We start from the raw sequence: 19,628 nt of genomic DNA, 5'->3' as shown, positions 1-19,628 counted from the left end.
GATAAATACTGGTATAAAGATCAGAAACCCACTATGACAAATTGGAATTTTTGTTTTTCCCCTGCAGTCATTAGGACCAAAAATGCTCTTGTTTTTATTTTGTCATGCCTGTGATTTTTGCAGAGAAGTTTTCACTTCTTAACCCCCGATTCACATTGTTTGATAGACTGGTATACTTCTTTCTAGATTTACAGATATCTACATATGGAGTCTGCTGTGTTTAAATTCCACAGGAATTTTGAAAAGAAATTAGATTATTTGTGCAGCAACTATTGAAGAGCTGTCAAGAATTGGTTGCAAGCTTGAAGGTCAGTCTGTATTTACAGTATAAACTGTGGAGTAAAAACCACAGAGGATTATGAAAGCAAACTCTCAGGAAATGGGGAAACATGATGGCTTTAGTTTTATGTTTCCCAAACATGCTCACTGTTTACTCTCAGGTAAGTTCCTGCTGGCTTTTTCTTGATGTTAAAAATAAGCTATGTTATGTAGATGTTGAAACAATCTGTTTTGGGAATGCATTGCTTTATCTTTGAGTCAAATATATTTGTAGCCTGGCCTCATAACGCCACATTTCAGCTCTGCTTTCCTGTTCATCAGCTGGACTTGCTACTGTTTTCTCCACACAGTCAACTGCACTGATATCAAGTAAGAGTGTTCGGTTATAAAAATCTGGTTTGAATGAAACAGCTGTATAGCCAAGTGAACATATGAGCTTTGTGCTAAATAGATGCTATTTAATACTTTCAGTTAATGTGTTCCTTAGTACTAGTCTCTTAGTTTCACAGTTAAGACAAGCATGTCATTTCTGGTATTTGGTAATGGAGATTGGTTATTGTAGATTTGCTTTTTCAATTTCACTTACAGAAATGAAGAACTTGATAACTCTACATTGGCTTAAAATACAGATCAAGGTTTTTGGGAAAATCTCACCTGCTTAGATAGCATTGTTTTGAGTAATGGGAATGTTTTAAGTGGTGGCAGTTCCTGCTTCATCTTTTTTCATAGGGAATGTAAGTGCATTTGTCATACATTTAGGATTAAAGGCTCTAAGGCAATCAGGAAGTAGAAAACATAGATTTAGTACTTTTTATTTTCATACACACCTAAAAACATGGTAAGCAATTGTCTCTACCCAACACTGATTGAACTAGAATATCCTATTTCTTCTGATCACATCTCTGTTACTATAAATTAGCTACATTTTAAAAAAGTGTGTTCTAGAGGTTTTAAAAAAATATTGGGGAAAAAATATTGGAGTGGGGGTGCCCCAGATAACTGCAGTTTTACACTGGACACAGGAACAACAACTATTACCTAATTTTAGGTATACCATCCTTGTACCACCATTTGAGTTGCTCTTAATTTTCAAAAGAAAAACATCTTTTGGGTGTTTGAATTCTCACAAAATTAATGAGACACTGCCCTTTTGTGGAGGTAAGATTAAAAAAAAGTTTAATACTTGGGGATGTTTTTCAGACCTAGTTGATGTTGTATGTGGAATCTTTATACATGTGTTCCTGGTTTATGTTGGGCACTTTAGTTCTACATAGTAGTGATATTTGAGACTTCTTAACATCAGACCTGGTATAACTACTGCACATCAGGTGAGAGGCCGTCCGGATTCCCAGTGACTTGCTGAGAGCTGGAACTCCTCTCTCCCTTCCCACACTGACCTCCCCACTGCTCCTCCACCCTGCTGTACCTTGCTGGGGACCCTTACCTAGAAACTGTTCTGGCATGACCACTTCTTCACAGAGCTGACTACTGTGTGAGGAGTCACATTTATCCTATTTGAATTCCTGAAACAGAGGCAATCTAGTCTAGTCCAGGCCCCTGCTTCATCCACTGTTCCCCTCAGTAATCCACCACCTCTGCATGCAAAAGAATCCCTCATGTCTGGTAAGAGGAAATGCTGGCACTGACTTTGCAGCTGGAAAGTTGAGTTGCAAGTAACTCAGCACATCCCCTCCAAGGGAGAAAAAAAGAAGGTTACATTATCCCATTTCTGGAAAGGCAATGGCAGGATAGGCAAGGGAAAAACATAGAGGGCAGAGGGGGGCTGACGTAAGTCATTGCAGGCAGAATCTGGGAGCAAGGGGTGAGTATCATGAGTAGCACAATTGTATCCATACTTTGAAGTGATACTTGAAATTTTGGTGTGGTTTCAATTTCATGGAGCCAAGCTGTTACCCCTACACTATCTGCTTTATTGCCATCCTAATGTAGCTGTCCTCTAGATGCATTTAAGGTTTTTTTCACACCTACCTGGGATTTGGGTTGGAAAAAAATGATAGGTATTTTGTACTGCTACCTGATGTTTTGCCGACTGATTTCAGGTGATGTTCTCTGCTTCAGAAGCATTTAATTCTCCAGATCTGCCATTCCTGCATGTACAAAACACAGTTTCAGCCTTTCTGTGTGTTGCAGTATAAAATGCTATCACAGGGGTGTATGGGGAACCTCTTTTAACCATCGCTCTCCGGCTCTGTTGCGTAAACGAGCAAAACTCTTTGAAGAGGACCTGCTCTTTTTTACTCGGGGCACTGTTGCCACCTCGTGGCATTGGCCAAAATCACCAGCAAATTCTCCATGACCTACATCAGTTGCTGACAGATGTCCTGAGTGAGATGGATGTGGGGTGCACAGAGGGAAGCAGGTGGATCTATTCTGAGGCTTGACCTCAGTGCAACTCTCAGAAGTTTGTTACAGGGGATTTCTGATCAAAGTGCCACATTCCTTGTGTGCAGAGTCAGTGTCAGTCTTTTTTCTTTCTCTTGTCCCATTTATTTTCTAGTGGACAAAGATAGTAGCTATTGTCCATACTGAGCCTCAGATTTTGAAAACATGCTGTAAAGTCCTAAGCCTTTAGGAAGAATTGCCAAAGCACAGCCCTGACAGACCATCCGCCTGAACAAGTAAATCATCTTGAGTATGTGCCGTAATTCAGCTCTCTGTAAACAAGATGTTGAGCAACAAGACTAAGAAGTCTTGTCCAGATCTTGTTATCCACATTTTTTTTTTTTTCCCCCTTTGGAAACAGAATACTTGAAATAGTTCCTGAAAGTCTTGCAATAACCCTGTGAAGCGGTATTCAGTTTGGCTGAGCCCCGGAGTGCAGACTGTATTATTGTTGTTGCTAAAGCATTCTAAGGGCTGAGGTATGAGTTTCCTATAAAGTGGATAAAATCGTTGAGAAGTTGGACATACTTCCATGAAATAAACTCATTTGGAGTCCAGCAAAATTCTGATGTGTTTTGTTTGTTTGGGTTTTTTAACTGGAACTGAGAGCAATCAATAGAAGTCCAACATTGAATTTTTCATGCAATGTGGAAATGGTAACCAGAGTTTACACCTGAAATTTGCCTGAACATTGCTCACTAGTGTAAGCTTGCTTAATAGAGGGAAAAAATGAGCAAGGTATGGATTTTCAGTGGTTATAACTAGATTAGAGATCATCCAAGCCCTTCTTTTTGAGACAAGTACTTACTTTTAGCTGCAATTAATTTATTATATATATTTTTTTAAAAACAAAAAATTAAAGGCTAGCTACATATGTCCGGTAAATGGACACCACATGCTTATGCTGGCATGGTAAATGGAGAGGAAGAAGAGGAAGATGGTGCTGCCTTGGTAGACTGACACTCTCACTAGGAACAGCCTGAAGTGCTGTTTTCTCAAGTGTGCTTTAGTTATAAAAATGTTACCTTAAACCAGAGAAAGCAAGTGCTGAAAATCTTCCCTCTAAGACTTCCATAAAGGATGAGTTCCTGACTTTCTTTGGGTATTGACTTTCCATCACTTGTTTAACATAGTCTTAGTTAATATTTTGCAAAAAAATAAAAAAATTACAGCTCTTGCAAGTGGTCCTCCAGATTCTTTGTGGCTTCATTCTAAGCTTTATGCAAATACTAAACTGAGTTAAAAGCCAATTTGGAACAAGCAGAAATCAATGTGGTTATTTGAAGGAATACCATATAATTAGGAACATCTGGCTTGTGAATGTAAACTATAGCTAAACTCTATTTTAAAGAGCAAGCTCTGCTTAGGTTTAATATCCATTTAAATCTCCCTTTTGATCTCAATTAAATTTTTACTAAAAAGAGATTATTCACATAGGTATTTTTAAGGTTTTTTTATCTGAAATTTTATCTAGATAAGACTCCCATTTGATATGCAAGTGGTGTTTTGACATGATTAATGTCTTTGGTGTCTTGGAGGAAAAGGGCATAGTTTGATTGTTACACATTAGCAAAATGCTCGGATCGTGTGCTTGGGACTGGAATACAGCCCTCACAAACTGAGACACATGTGTTTTCCCACATGTACACTGCTTTTATATGAGCAGAAACTTTCCTTTTTTTAAGATAATATTCAGTTTCCTGTTCTGTCAGCATCACTGCCATACCTTAAAAAATCCAAAACCACACAACAGTATTTTCTATACACTCTAGTAGCACTGTTTAAAATGTACTGTATGTAACACTAGTTCAGGCACCTTTGTTTTTGAGCTCTTTTTGAGTTTTGGCGATGTGATACTAGATTTTCTGATTTTAATTAAAATATCCCTTTTCAATTAAAATTGTTCTAGCACAGTGTTTTGATCCATAGGCATGTGGCAATACCTCTTATGTCTTGCTGAGAGCAGATCTGGTGTAGTATCTATTCTGTTTGCCTGTGGTGGTGCTGTCGGGTTCTGAGCAGCACACTGACTCCCCCTACTTGTCTGGGGAAACTGTGACATTATGGCGTGATTTCTGTTTTCCGTGCAGGGATTTTTTTCAAAATTATGTTTTTGGTGCTCTGCCCCTCAGATGTCTTAAGACCTTGCTTTTATTTTTGCAAAGGCTGCAACTTCGTAAAATAACATAAACATTTCATAAGAATTATACCATAAACGACTGCTGGGAAACTTATTTTTCTGTGTGACAAAACTAGCTCTGGTCTGCTGTACTCTTCGCCAGACCAGAGGATTGTACTTTCCTACCTCTGTTCATGCAGGTCACAGTTTCATTGTCTCCAACACTGCTCTTTGCTTGGCATAGCACTGCTGGCAGGAACAGTTTGTGTGTCCTGTTAAAGGAAAAAAAGTTAAAACAAAGAGTGCAATGTTGGCTACTGGAAGAAACAGTGCTATGAGCCAGTGTCATACATGTTGCAGTACTTGGTTCAAGGCCCTCAAAAACACTATCTGTTTAACTTGTATGAACGCAAAACCATCAGCAGCTGTCAATGATTACCTCCTCTCTCTGGATAGCTGTGCTGGTTTTGGCCATGGTAGAGTTAATTTTCTTCCTGGTACCTCGTATGGGGCTGTGTTTTGGATTTCTGCTGGAAACAGTGTTAATACAGGGGTGTTTTCCTTTGTGCTGAGCAGGGCTTGCACAGAGCCAAGGCCTCTTCTGCCCCTCACCCACCCCACCAGCAAGTGGTTTGGGGCTGCACAAGAAGTCATGGGTGTTGCTCTTTGTGTGAATTTTCAGAGTGATTTTGAAAGAAAAAAGATAAGCCAGTGAAACCCTTTCTGAGCTGAGAGCTGTCTTGTACCCTGGCAGTGTGCTGTTCTATAACAAATAATGATCATTGTGAGGTTGAAAGATGGGAATCAGTCTGAGCCACCATCCCAGGCCTGTGCTGAGACTGTGCTGTGACTGAAAAGTCCAACAAATAATGGGAGATGCAGATAAAATTTATGAAGAAATCTTCATTTTGAGGCTAAGTGAAGGAGTTTCCTCACTTCTTAACCACATGAGCTTTTGAATAGGGTCCACAATAGCTTAAAAACAACTGTTGTCACTATTTGGAAACTTAAAATATTAACATGTTTGTGACAAGGACAGAGGTTTGGAAGGTGCACACTGCATGCTGTCTTGACAGTTTGCAAGGTGGTTACTATCATGTTGTCTTCTTGTGCTGTCAGCTCTGAATATTTATAAGTGTGGTCATGGGTATTGCAAGGGTGGGACTTTCAAATGTAGCAAAGTTATGTTCAACATTAAGCAGGTTCAACTTAGGAAGCCTTTTGTGCATGTATCTTCCTGCCCTCTCTCTGTCCATTTTCTTTCGGGGAGAAGAGCTGAGGTGACCACTGTCTGTTAGGGAAGTTTCATGGCATCCGTATGGAATCCAATATCTGTCCCCTACATGCTGCTTTTTCCTATCCCTCACTTGGTAGGCTTATTGTGAATTCATTTGTCACCCCATGCTGCTGCTCATTCGGCCAGTTCATTGTCAAAAGGCGGTCTTCAGACATACTTTTGTACAGCTTACTCTGTGGTGAAGCCCTAGATTTTGCTTATTCTGAAGGCCACACCAGCAGTGCAGTGTGGGTTTGTTCAGCACCAGATTTGTCATGTTTTGCTTTTACCATTTGGAAATGAAAGAACGGACAGACCTCGTTACACCAGTAGCAGGTGGAGAATGGATGTTTTAACAGGAAGGTCTAGAAACAGGAAAGGAGGACAGCATAGGAAGGGGAGAAGAACATAACTAAGTGCTGGATGCTAAGCATGGTGCAGATGCTGTTGAGTGATCCCCAAGTAAAATTATTGGGTGGCAATTATATGTTTTTATAATTTCTTAACTTATAGTTGTTAACCTTTTATAATTTATTAACCACATGGTAGAAACGTACACTATCATTCATGGGTTTCCCCAACAGGTGGGAGTATTGTGAGTGTTTCAGCAAGCCATAATCATCTGCTTTGGTCTGAAGTCTGTTGTGCAAAGGAGAAATAACAAGTTAAGGAATAACAAGCAGGAATGATCAGACCAAACCCAGGAGTACACATATTTTTCACATCTGGATTATAGCTCAATCTGCTAATCTTTTATTTATTTTGTTTCTCTGTCTTTTGGTGGGCTGAATTTTCCTAAGATAAAAACAGTACTCGATAGTTTTTGTGCATGACGAAAAGATGGTTTAAAATTCTGCACCATATATAACTGAGATGTTAGAGTTTGCTGTTACATGGAAACACTGAATACTGCTGAAAACAGTATTTCTGACATTTATCAAAAAATAAGCACTGTCTAGGTTATCTTGATAGATGTCTGGTTTATGGTAGAAGATAACACAGTAGTAAAGTTTGGCTACAGCAAAAGATAGGCTATTGTACCTAATATTCTTAATTACGGAACTGTATAAACAGTCCTATTAAAATCACACAGCTAATCAAGATTTTTTTTTTTTTAACTCAACCCCACAATAATTAAATTGCATAAGAATTGGAATTTGTTTTTGCTGTGCTCACACCTCACGGACAGTGCATATTGCACTTTCTTTTGCAATAGTAGAAGTAATACAGCTACAGATGGTGTTGCTTTACCTCTATGTTAGGAAATAACTTTAAAATAGCTTCTTGGTTTGCCTGGTTTGCTTGGTCTGTTTGTAACTGTGTAAGCGCATAACTGAAAGCAGAACAACTTAGATGAAGTAGGCATAATACAATTCTTTGTTTCAGCAAGAAAGCCGAAACTTTACTTTTTTTTTCTGTACCACTCTCTTCACACTTTCCCCGTGCCCCATCCTGCACACATGATGTCCACATGCAGCTTTGTGCACAGGGGGTGCCCGTGTGTGGCAGCAGCAGAAGGCACAGACCGTGGGCCAGCGCTGCACCCTTGGGCACCTGGGACCTTGGCAGGTGGATTTGTGCATCCGAGGAGATGGACAGTGCTGGAAGAGGCAGCAGATCCTGCTTTTGTGCTGCAAGATCTCAGTGCTCTGAGAGCTCATCCACCGGTCTGAACTAATAGAGAAGGGCTAGAAAACAAAAATATTTCCTGTTTTGTAAACCTGTGCATCTTGAAAGTCAATGCAGTTGTGATCTGCTTGCCTAAAAAAATTGTTGTAGTGATACTGAAAGGAATGCAAGAAAGGAGCAAGTCAAGGGCATGCTTCTGTGCTGTTTTTGCCTGCTTACTCAATCAGTAATTTCTATATAAAGATCTTTCAGGTAAAATCCACAAGTTAATGAGGCACCACTTGCCGAAGAGATAGCTATAGTTAATTTCCTAATGATACCTCAGTGTGGCCTCTAGACTTGAATTTAACAATTTTCCTCTTATTTCTATGAGGAAAAAAACCCCATTATTTGTATGGTTCTTTTCTGAGATACCATCTTGTTGCTCTTATGTGAGAGCAGCATGTTTGGAGATTCCATATATGTATGCAGACTAGACCTGATACCCTTTTTCCTGCTTGGAAGGTTTTAGACGTATATATAACAATCTTACATCTTGTTCCCCCTCAGAACATTAGTTTGAGAAAAAGTCAAAACCCTTGAGAACTGGTGAAATCCATTATAGTGTAGTACGTAATTTCCCATTACATTTTGAAAATTGTATACATAAAAAAATAATATATGTGAGTGACCTAGGATAGTCTCCAATGTTTTCCTTATCCTGTATGAAAACTTGCATCATGTATCTATAATCCACACTGATTGAAGAGTCTCAGAAGTTGAAAACCTGTTAATCCAAACCTCTAGAATCAGAAATAGGTACAACAGCTTGTTGCGGCTAGAAAAGAGAAATGGCAAAAGGCTTCCTTGTATTTTCCCTCTGGGAATTCTGGCCTTCCCTCTGCAACATTGTCTGTCCAACTGTGTGGTGGATTTTATGCTCTTCGTTGTAGGAAGTTACTTTTGTTTTCTGTAAGAGAATTTGCCCTACAAAATTGTTGTGTCTAGTCATTCTATTTTTAGAGTTTTTGTAATTCTTTGTTTTGTCCTTCCTGTTCCATATCACATGCAGAGTTTACAATTAAAGAAGTTTTTTGAGCTTGCATATTTAGCATGATTGCTAAATGGCAAAGCATTATCCCTAAGTTATGGTATCTTTTAGTTTATTCCATGAAATCAGCTGTTTGAAAAGCTTTGTTTATAGCACTACTGAAAGCCAGCAATTTCTTCAACTACACAGTCTTACATGGGTCAGTGTAATGCAACATTTCTGCTTTCTCATAACTGATCCACACAACATTCTCTACCTTGCTAATTTGTGGGAAAGAAAATTTCAACAGCATAGCTATTGGTACAGCATAAAGAAACCGTACCTGCAGTTAGGTCTATTGTGATCTCTCAGGGTACTTGTACACCTTTTCCTTTTGCCTCACAGTTGGGAGGCCATCGGGATCTGTCATGTGGCTTCAAATAATTCCGTAAGTTACAGTCAGCTAACGACACACAACTGACTTAGGGAAAAGGACTGGTGGCTATCAACTGTACCAAGGAGTAGCAGTTGGGCATGGATCATTATTTTTTACTGTTTAAAGGTTTGCAATCCATTAATTGTGACATTCTGGAAGAGCAGAAATTATTCACCATGCAACTTTATTTGTGTTAACAAAATATGGGGAAGTTTGGATTGTGTTTTTTTTTAATCCCATGAATGTGTAATGTCTGAAGTGTGACATTACCATGTCCTTCTCTAGAACTGTTCTAGGGCTGTACAGCGTTTTTCTTGCAGTGGAAGATTTAGTCTTGCTTCTGTGGCAGCTGCCTCCTTTTGAAAGCTTCTTGCTGGTACTTTTCTGGTGGTGGTGCTGCTTCCTCTTTTTTTATAAAACAAAACATTATTGTCTTTTTTGACATTTCAGAATCTTCTTGGCAGCAATTTTAGCACCATTTTCTTTGCTACTAACATACTTCTTATTATTTTGTTATATATTTATAAAATACGTAATAGGATTTGCAACTTCTGTATCTAATAAACAAATCCTTCTGTAAACAGAGCTGTTTCAGCATGGATTGTGACACAATACATAAGCAGGGTTTTGAGCTGGACTGGGGATGTGCTGACACACAGCTACCCATCCCTTCACAATTCCCCATGTACTACTGTAGTAAGCCAGGGCCTGGCTCTAGTCTATTCTTGCTGTGGTAACCCTCCCGTAGGGTTTAGCAGAAGTCAGGACAATTTACAGATGATGAGTTAAAAGCCAAGCCAAACCAAAAGTAGCTAGATTTTTTTTCACAGTAAAACCAGAAGTTTTTTTTGTTTCAGCAGAGAAGGGTGGGAAGGACCATACCCCCCTTGTCTTACCTGGCTTTGTAGCTTTTAGACTTTTAGCCACTGAAGTATGTCAACCCATTTTTTTGTGTGCTGCACACAGACGATTTCATTTTTCTCTGGGAATTCTGGCCTTCTTTCAATGGCACTGTCTGTCCAAATGTGTGGTGAGTTTTAGGCCTTCATTGTAGGAAGGTACTTTTCTGTAAGAGAATCTGCCCTGTGAAATTTAGCTGCACCTCCTAATTATGTTTTTAGAATTTTTGTCATTCTTTTTTTTCTTGTTCCTATTCCATATCACATGCACAGTTTACAATTAAAGAGGGATTTTTTGGAGTTTTCTGTCTTTTTTACTCACCATGGGATCCAGATCAGTCTGGATGCTTTGATAAATGTCACTTCTCTGCAAATGTAGGGTCATCCGTTACCTGGGCTCCAGTGTTTTGCACGGACCCTGCTTAATTTTTGCCTGCCTCATTCCATTACTTTTGCTGTCTTTCTAAGTAAAATAATTAAAGTTGATTGGGTGCAGACTTGGGAAAAGGTGATAATGTCCTCATTATTGTATGCCAGTACAAGTCCCTGCTTAACCTGAGATCAGAAAATTACATAGTTAACCAGTCTTTAGCCAGGTTGGAGTCTTTTCAGCCAGTGCATGTATTTTTAGGAAGCCTAACAACCAAAATGAAACAAAAAAGAATTTCTCAAGTCTGAATTAAGACCCTGTATGCAGGAGTAACAGGACTGAGTGAGGAGATGTGATTTTGATTCTGTAGGGAAGAAACAAAACAAAACCACTGTATTTTTGTTATCTATCCAGTGAGATATAAAGTTTCTGAGTGATTTGAGAAATCCTAATTTGCAGAACTTGCTGACATTTAATCACAAGTCTTATTATCTCTCTGTGTCTGTCTGTCATCTAAAATAACAAAAGGCATCCATCTAATATGTAAATCTGATCATGCAGGGATCTTGATGCTGGCTTATATTCCTATCTCTCTACAACACTTCCTTTGATTAAAGGACCCCAGAGGCTATTGCAGTTCTGCTGGACTAACCTTATGTTTCTTCCTGTTCCTTGTCTATTCTGTGTGAAGTTTTCTGAGTGGTTTTAATCTCCTAAATGGTAATGACCCCAAACTAGTACCTTTTTTTTTTTTTTTAACCTTGGAAATGTGCCTTCTTTAGCTACTCTGGTGTTGTAATTACGATAATACTCAATTTCATTCTCTGTGCTTTGAAGGATGGAGCTTTGTACACCACAGGAGATGATAAGGCCTGTAGAAGACAGCTAGCTTCTTGAGGGATATCTTTATGGGGCCCATGGAATTATATGTATTGCAAAAGAAGAAATTGGCAGTGTCACCAAAAGCCTTTAAATAAAACAAAATCTGTCTTTCCTAGGTGTAGGAGAAGCACATGGCAAAGGACAGTCCTTATCATAAAATAACTGAAAATAGGATAAAAGTGCTTACATTCTGAAGTAGTATTTACCCCAGTCCACAGAGCAACTTTGCTGTAGGTGAAGAATTTGTACTGCCCTACGTACTGCATCTGTTATTTACAAGACCATCCTGCCTACAGCTGGTCTTCCCAGCTTTTTGAGTGTTTAAGCCTTAATGAGTACAAGTGAATGTTACAATCTGAACAGTTTATTTATTTTTTTTTCCCTCTGTGCCCCAGTGCAGAGCAGCTAACAGCTTTGGCTGTTTCTGACTTCACTGTGAAATACACTTAGTTCTACTTGACTGCAGTAAGACATTTGCTAACTGTTAATAGCTGTTAATAGCTTTACCTCCGGGAGACCCTGACAGCCCTTCAGGCCCACACACTTAACCTTGAGACAGAGAGGTAGGTGGGAATTTGATTTCATGTTGGAGCTGGCAGTGCCATCAGGCCTTCACTTGAGAGACCACACCTCTTCTTTTGTCAGAGCAGTCATCGTCGAGGTTTTGTGCTGTTCACTGTGCTAAAAATTTATTAAACGAGTAAGTAGGGAAAGATGGTTCCTTAGGACAGTGGTTTTACTGGGAGGCTGTGCGAACTGAGAATAGGCTTCCAAGTAATTCCCCCGATTTTGCACTGGAGGCATTGCAAACTGGGAAGTGGCTGCAGAAAACCCCTGTTCTATTGCTGTAAAACTGTATCATGTAGTAGTTAAAAATACCGATCTTTTCTGAGATGTGTGTGGGGTAACTGTAGCACAAGAAATCAGACAGTTTTTCCTACAAGGTAAGGTGAATTGCTAGTCTCAGGGTAGATGGCACCATCCCCTGAGCGTGAGTGAAAAAAAATCAAGATTAAACTACCTGAAAGAAAGCTGCTACTTCTCATCTTTAGGCATGTATTTAGTCATCCAGTATTAGTCAGTATAATTACGGAGGCTACAGAAGTAATTCCAGATAGCAAACAGCGTTGAAATGTACAGTTTAGGCTTAAAAATAAAATTATTTAAAATAGATTTTCCTGCAAGTTAAGAGAGTCCCAGTGTGACTGTCAGCCACCGCAGTCAGACACTGCTCTGCACTTCAGGGCTTTTTTGGCCTCTTGCTTGCTTTCTCATACCACGTTGGCAAGCTGCAACAAGTGAAAACTCCACCCTTCTACAGGCTGAGGAGAATAAGACTCAGAAACAGCAACAGCTGGCGAGTAAAATCGGGGTTCCTCTGAAGGTGGTGGTTTTCCAGACAGCCGCTCTGTGCAGCTGAGAAAGGGGCGGGATTCTTTTCAAGTACGCCAGTTTTGATTTGCTGAATTCGTAGACTTTGCCCCTCAAAACCCCAACCCTCTCTCGCTCTCGCTCTTTTTTTTTTTTTTTTTTTTTTTTTTTTTTTGAGAGAGAGAGAGAAAGGGAGAGGGAGAGAAGTTGACTTGCGGCTGCATCTCAGTGCGCACGTCAGCGTTAATCTGGTCCCCAGAGCCTTGCCTGACACCATGAGTTCAGAAGCCGATGATCCCAAGGAAGGTACGGTTTTTAACTCTTTTCGCAGGAAAGTAAATATGCACGCTGCCTATCTGAGCATGGAGGAGAGTTTCTGCTCTCTTCAGCTTTCGGGTATTCACAGGGGAGGGAAAAAGGCCTTTGCACAACTATTTGAAGTCCTGCCGAGTTTGCAGGATATGAAGTGACCCGAAGTGTTGGCACCCCGGGGTATCTGTCTGGACAGTGGTAATTTACCCACTCGTGGACTACTGATAAGTGGAAGAAAGTGTGTTTCAAAACACTGGTAGTCAAATGTCGAAAGAGGAAGATTTCTTTCATTTGGAAGCACCGTATTTTTCAGCAAAAGAGGAAGTTGCATGGGGGAGAAGTGAAAGGTCGTTATTCTGGGAATAAGGTTGATGCCATTTACTTGCCTGCGAATGAGTGTGCGTGTGTGTGTGTGTTAAAAGAGAGGAGTGTGCCAAAACTACACCGTGCTGCTGCTGCTTCTGGAGTGGAACGTGTGGAGGGGCTGGAAGTGCTCCAACAAAAATGCAATTATTCCCTAGTGTTGATCGGGAGGGGGATGTGAGAGGGATTCGGACAGTGGGGAGCAAGCGGGGGAGGAGGAGGGCAATTTCCTGAAAGTGCCTATATACAAAAGAGCATTTATACAGATGAGGGAACGGGGCAGTGGTGGGGTTGTACGCTGGATTTCTTAGAATAGAATTGATGTTTCATGGTTACGCATAGTCCTTAGGGAGACTCAAACATATAGAAATCCAGTATGGCTGAGAAAAACAACTTTAAAAACCCCAACAGAAAGCAAGCAGTAAGGCAACCTAAGCATTTTGTATTTGGTGAAAACAAGAACTTTTTGGAATGTTTCATATGGTTTTCCCCTCACAGTCTGTAAAACTTCCTTCACTTGAAGTATAACATCACCAAGGACATCTGTCTGTTTACTTGCTTAAGAGTATTTTGTTAATTTGCAAAAAAGTTTGCTTGCACTGATTCAAACTTAATGCTAATAATGCTGGTAGAACCTGGGAAGTAATGAAGCCTGATAACCTCCTGTTTGTCTTCTTCTCAAATGAACAGCTGAACCAAAAGGCAGCTCTTGGTTTGTTATTTTTTTTCCTCAAGAAGGTTCTGTAGTACAGATTTGTTGAAAAGCAGAACTGTAAAAATGATTTCTCTATAGAAACTTTGAAAAAGAGAATATGTGAACATTCTCCCTCAGTTTTACAGCAGGAGAGATCTGCTTGCATGCTATAGCAGGAAAGATCCTCTGGATTCATACAGGAAGCTCCAGACAGTTTTACTAAACTGACTGTATTTGAAATGTAGATTTTATTGTTTGAAGAAATGTCTTGCCTTCTTAGATGACTCTGGTTCTTAAAATTCCCTTTAAATAGGTTTGCTTTTCTGTGCATTTCTTCATAAACAATTTGAGATGCCAGGATTTTCATGCTGAAAAAAAGCATTTGAAGCAGGTGTCTGAGACAGAAAAGAAAGGGTAGCTTTTTGATTAGTTATTTTTAGCTTGGGGAATATTTGGGTTTTGGTGTCCTTTGTTCTTAATGTGTTAGAATGGAAAATGAAACAGTAACCATTGTGTGAAGATGAGGCACAGATGTCACTGAGAAGGTTTTTGAGTCACTCTGTAAATGTATTCCTGCTAATATATTCACATCTTTAAAAGAACAATTTAGAAAATGCATGAGAAAAGGGGCGCTCAGTGTGTATGTGAATAAAAACTGGGATTAACAGGTAAAAATGTAGAATTGCAGCTGTTATGTTACTTTGCATAGTCTGACTGAACATTTATGGAAGCATAAAATACTGAAAAATACAGTCAAATACTTGTGTATTTGTAATGATCCACTGTATGTAGCATAAAATAGTCAAGAGTCTTTCAACTAACAAGCTCTGTTTCATGAAGAAACTATATTTTTGGATAAAGAAAATTGATGCTTCACAAATTCAAACTGAGTATGTGGCTCAATGTTTTGACACTGAGGATATATAATTTTTAAGTGGCTTACCAAAGAGGAGGTGGTTGATTTTCCCTTTAGGTGCAAGACTAAATGTCACTCTAAAAGAGAAATTCTGATTTACCCACAAATTATATGGTCCACCCAGGATATTAGGAGGTAAAGAGGTCTGTGACTGATTATGGAAGGAGTAGAGGGTACACTTGGACAGCTATAAAATAGTTATTTTGACAGATTCTGTACATCTGAAGGCCAAAGCTAGTGATGAAGGGTATAGTGGCTAATCTGCTACAAGCTAAAAAGTGAAAAGAGGAGAAAGCTACATGAAAAATGTTGGTTTAATGATGTTTGTAAGCATAGGCAGACTTATATGTTTTCCTTAATGCAGAGACACTCAAGTGGCCAGGAGCTAGTGCAGAGGTCTGAGGAGCTCCGAAGTTCATTTGCAGCTTCCAGGCGTGAATCCCAGACCATGTGTTGGAAGCGCAGCCTCAGAGAAAAGGAGTAACACTGAACATTGTGTATGTGCTGCTAATGATCTGGCGCTGAAGTGAGAAGTACCTCACTTTCAGCTACTTTATACAAGGGGATTGCAGAAGTTGGAGAACATTGGGATGTCTATAGAAGTAGATTTAGTGTGGATTATTTTTAAAAATCTACATAACAAGATCCAAGATCGATGGCTTTTACTGCAAAAATGAACTATACCCATTGTTACAATGAAACCCAAAATCGAGGTCAATTTTGAATGGCAAACTCCTAAAGATTTTCTTTTGGTAATTAATCAAATAAAGGTAGAGCATTTGACCTCAAGTGAAACCTAATTTTTTTAACAGGAACGGAGAATAAAAAGACATTGCTAGAAGACAGGCATTGCCCCACTATATATTATACTAATTGCTAGTATAGGGTATGCAGCAGTGTATGTGGGCTTTTCAGCTTCTGCCTTTGATGTCTTCGTGGTCCATATTAGAATGATAACATGAAACAGGTTTTTTTTTCCTCCTGCCATGCTGCTCAGTAACTTCAGAACAATCTTTGTGTTCGTCTGTATCCTACAATGCTGTGATAAATATGTGCATGTGTCTGTATGGCGTCAATCTGTATTGCATTTACAGATTCCAGCAACTGTCATGATATAAATAACCCTGTCACATTTTCTTGTTTTCATTCCTTTTGCCCCAGATGAAACATATTGTGTGTTAAAGTCCATAAGAAGAGTATAGCATTTAACTGCATGGCATAATTTCATTCTGGTGTTGATTGGTGGCATGTCACCTACTATGGAAGGTACCAAGCAGTTTCAGGCTGTGATTTGACTGAATTCCTTTTTGAGATCTGTAGGGAATGTTCTTAATGCTGTTGTGTTAAAACTATGTATCATGAGTGCACCTTTTAAAATACATGCTGATACCGATTAAAATGATTGTGATGTGAATGTCCTTCTTTGATAGAAGGAAACTATGTAAAGCTCCAGAAAACTTCATCTTCATTCTACAGGTCTTATGCAGTATATTTAAAAAACAACAGGAGAGAAGTCTAATATCTCAAAGGAAAAGTAAAATAGTAACAGATATCAGAGTGAATGTAATATGTAGCCTGTAAAACAATGGATACTGTATTACAAACACAAGTGAGAGCTTGCATTGCACCTTTATCATATTTAGTTTTGAATACCACATTTCAGGAGAGAAAGATCACTGCATTCCTGAAAGTGCTTGGAGATTTTTTTTAGACATGATTAGCATTTTTTTAATCCAAATGAGATTGCTAAAGAATGAGCTCACCTGTTTTGTTCCTCTTAGAGCTCAGAACAACACAGGGGTTATAAAATCACAGAGCACTCACTGTTTCAAGAAGCTAGTACTCCCTCCTGTAAGTAGTCATGGATTTGCTTTGACATTTTGCAGTCACCTCTCATGCATGAATGTTTTCCAAGCTAGAATTGTGTTCAATTAGGCAACAAATCAACTGCTCTTGTGCTCCTACAGGCTGCTTACTCTGTGTACAACATCGATTGAACCCTGTAATGTATCATCCTGCATCCCACTAACTCCAAAACTAGCATTTGTTAGAACCTTTTTTTATTTTATGATAGTGAATGGGGAAATCCAAACTGTAGAATTAGAGCACAGAATTAGTACTTAACCCCACAGATTTGACTCACCTTCTGCTCTCACCCCAAAGACTAAAAAATGTGGGGTTCCTTTGTTTCACATGCTCTTGCTTACCCTCCCTTGTAAAAACAATAATCTTCATAAAACATTAAGGCAGTGTGAAATGGGGGCCTTTTGTTGAGAGTTGTCTGGACAGTTCAATTCAGAAGCAGGAAGAATCACCTGGCCCCAGTATTAGAGATCTTGATTACTCAATTTGAGAACTTTTTTTTAATTTCACAGATAACTTTCTTACTACTGATGAAGAGAATGAAAAGATTGCTATGGTTATACATACCATGTACACAGCTTTGTAAATCATAGCAATGCTTTGACAATTTGGCATTTTGTGCAATCCTTTCTGTAGTTAATTAGAATTCAAAATTAATAGGACAGGGTGATGGGGAAAAAAGTATCCCTCTAGTACAGGAAAGAAGGACAAAGGAAAATAAGCTTGTGAGAGGTTAGAAAGAATTATTACTAACCAGGTGCTGTAATACCTTATCACATATGCATGAGAAAAGCGTTGCCAGAGTTACAAATAGCAGGGCAAAAGGAAAACCAAGAAGGTAAAACCATAATGAAAAAGAAGCAATGGGAAATTTAGAGGAGTGAGAGTACAGTACACAGGCAAGTTGGAACTGCTAGATTTTTTTTTTTTAAATGTAGTTTGGGGGATAGTTTAATGAATCTAGATGCAGAAAATACAGGGCTGTGAGGACAGGACAACAATTGCTGTGGTTTGTAGCACAGCTGCTGCAGCTCCATGGAGATGTGGGTCCTTGAATCTATCAGTGAGAGTACTGACTTCAGACTGTTAAGCCATAAGACTCGGTAAGCAGCTCTGCACCTCTCCCCTTCAAAACTGAAAGAATGGTAGTTTTTATGTTCCTGGCCACATCAGGGTCATCTTTGTGATAACCTGTTTGTGAGTGGATCAGATGGCCACTCTGATTGCTTTTCCTACAAGTTCAGAATTTAATTAGTTGAACTGGTGGGTGTTTTTTGTAGAACACATTTGGAAGTCCATATGCAGTAGTTGTTTTCTGCAGGACACTTTGTACCTCATGTATTTATTAATCTGTGCAGCTGGATCAGATGAGGAAGCTAGGTGGTAATTTGAGCACAGGTGATGGGATAAACACAGGCTGTAGCTGATAGATTACTTCAGAGAATCACTGAAACTTAGCAGGTTAACAATTTAGCTGTGATTGTTGGGTTGAATGCTAGATTGCTTTGAGAAAATTCCATTAATATAATTATGCTTATGCAATCAAACCTTTTAATCCAAAATGAATTGCAAGGTTCACATGCTTAGTTTCAAATAAGATACAGTCCCTTGAGCTATCTGGTTGATAGAGAGAATCATAGATTAACTGAGGCTCTAGGGAATTTCTGGAGGTCACTGGGCACAACCTTCCACTGGAGGCAGAGCCAGCTTTAAAGCTGGATCCAAATTCAAAGTTAGATGAGGTTGCTCAGGAGTTTTCCAGTCATGCTGATAGTGTCTTAGAGAGTGGTGGTAGCACCACTTCCCTAGCAACCACTTCTCTAGTACTTCAGTGTTTGCCACACTTGCTGTGAAGGCGGTCATTCCTAATGAGACTTCCTCTTGATGCTGCTTGTGTCTCTTGCCCTCTTCTCTTTTGCTGTGCATCCTCAAAAAGAGCCTGGCTCTGTCTGCTCTGTAACTATCTGCTAACAAGTTGCCTATGTTGGTAAGGGCCACTGTTACTTTGATCAAGCCTAGCACTCTCAACCCATCTTCTGTCTCAGGCGCTCCACGTCCCTAACCATGCTGGTGACAGTCTGCAGGACCTGCTTCAGTTTGTCAGCTCCTTGTTTGGGGAGATACTGAGGAGCCCAATACTTTTCACAGTATTGCTCTACCAGTATTTTTTCATCTTCCAGATTTGTTTGTTGTACTGGAGACTTAAGTTTCCCAGTCTTCCTTTCATTTATGTTGATGATAGCATTTGCTGTACTATAGTACTTACACCTGTGGGTTGTTTTCTTTGGGGACTTGGCAAACTATGGACTACCACAAATGAGACAGAGGTTAGAGACCAGGAGCAAAAGCCAGCAAATCTCTGCAGAATCAAAAGAGGTATTTGGGTGAGGGAGGGGCCTTGCACAAATGTCTGGTAAAGCTGTACTCTTTACCAGTACTATTTCCAAGTGTAGTAACAGGTTAAATGAATTGCTTTTAAGAATGAGTGTTTTGTAATACATTAGGCAGGACTAGCTTAAGGAAAATGTAATGCTGAAACACTAATTGTAATTTGCAATTTTTATTCAAAAACACACATAAGTTTTTTTTATTGATTTATCATTTGGTCACATCTTCCACCAAATATTACAGTTTTGGAAGGGTTCTTAAATGCTCCTTTTGAGAGGCAAAATGCATCCCCTCTCCACTCAGTCATTTAGTGTCACTCTAATAATAAATGAAGCAAATGAAAACTATATTGCAGGTTTCATTGCAAACTTCAGGACTGATTTTTTGCTACAATTAGATTACAAAGTGTGGTAAGAGGA

At 39.3% G+C, this 19,628-nt stretch overlaps 1 protein-coding gene across 6 annotated transcripts in view; it reads left to right on the top strand.

Moving 5' to 3' along the window:
• TNFAIP8 (TNF alpha induced protein 8) overlaps positions 1 to 19,628 on the top strand; it is a 59,273-nt gene that overhangs the window by 26,243 nt on the left and 13,402 nt on the right. Inside the window, exon 1 of one of the 6 annotated variants that reach the window (XM_069002057.1) lies at positions 290 to 308. The exons of 2 other annotated variants lie outside the window; for them this stretch is intronic. Coding sequence is in view for 2 of the 4 variants with exons in the window: in XM_069002051.1 (XP_068858152.1) it covers positions 12,949 to 12,979 (31 nt within the window). In the remaining 2 variants the exon portion in view is untranslated. Of the gene's footprint in view, positions 1 to 289; positions 309 to 559; positions 649 to 12,661; positions 12,980 to 19,135; positions 19,198 to 19,628 lie in introns of those variants that run through there. 3 more of the 6 variants (XM_069002053.1, XM_069002051.1, XM_069002056.1) reach the window with 3 other exon arrangements.

This window comes from Aphelocoma coerulescens (genome assembly GCF_041296385.1).
Source record: "Aphelocoma coerulescens isolate FSJ_1873_10779 chromosome Z unlocalized genomic scaffold, UR_Acoe_1.0 ChrZ, whole genome shotgun sequence".
Classification (NCBI taxonomy): Eukaryota; Metazoa; Chordata; class Aves; order Passeriformes; family Corvidae; genus Aphelocoma; species Aphelocoma coerulescens.
Note: the sequence above shows the minus strand (reverse complement) of the source record. Positions and strands in the feature narration are given on the sequence as shown.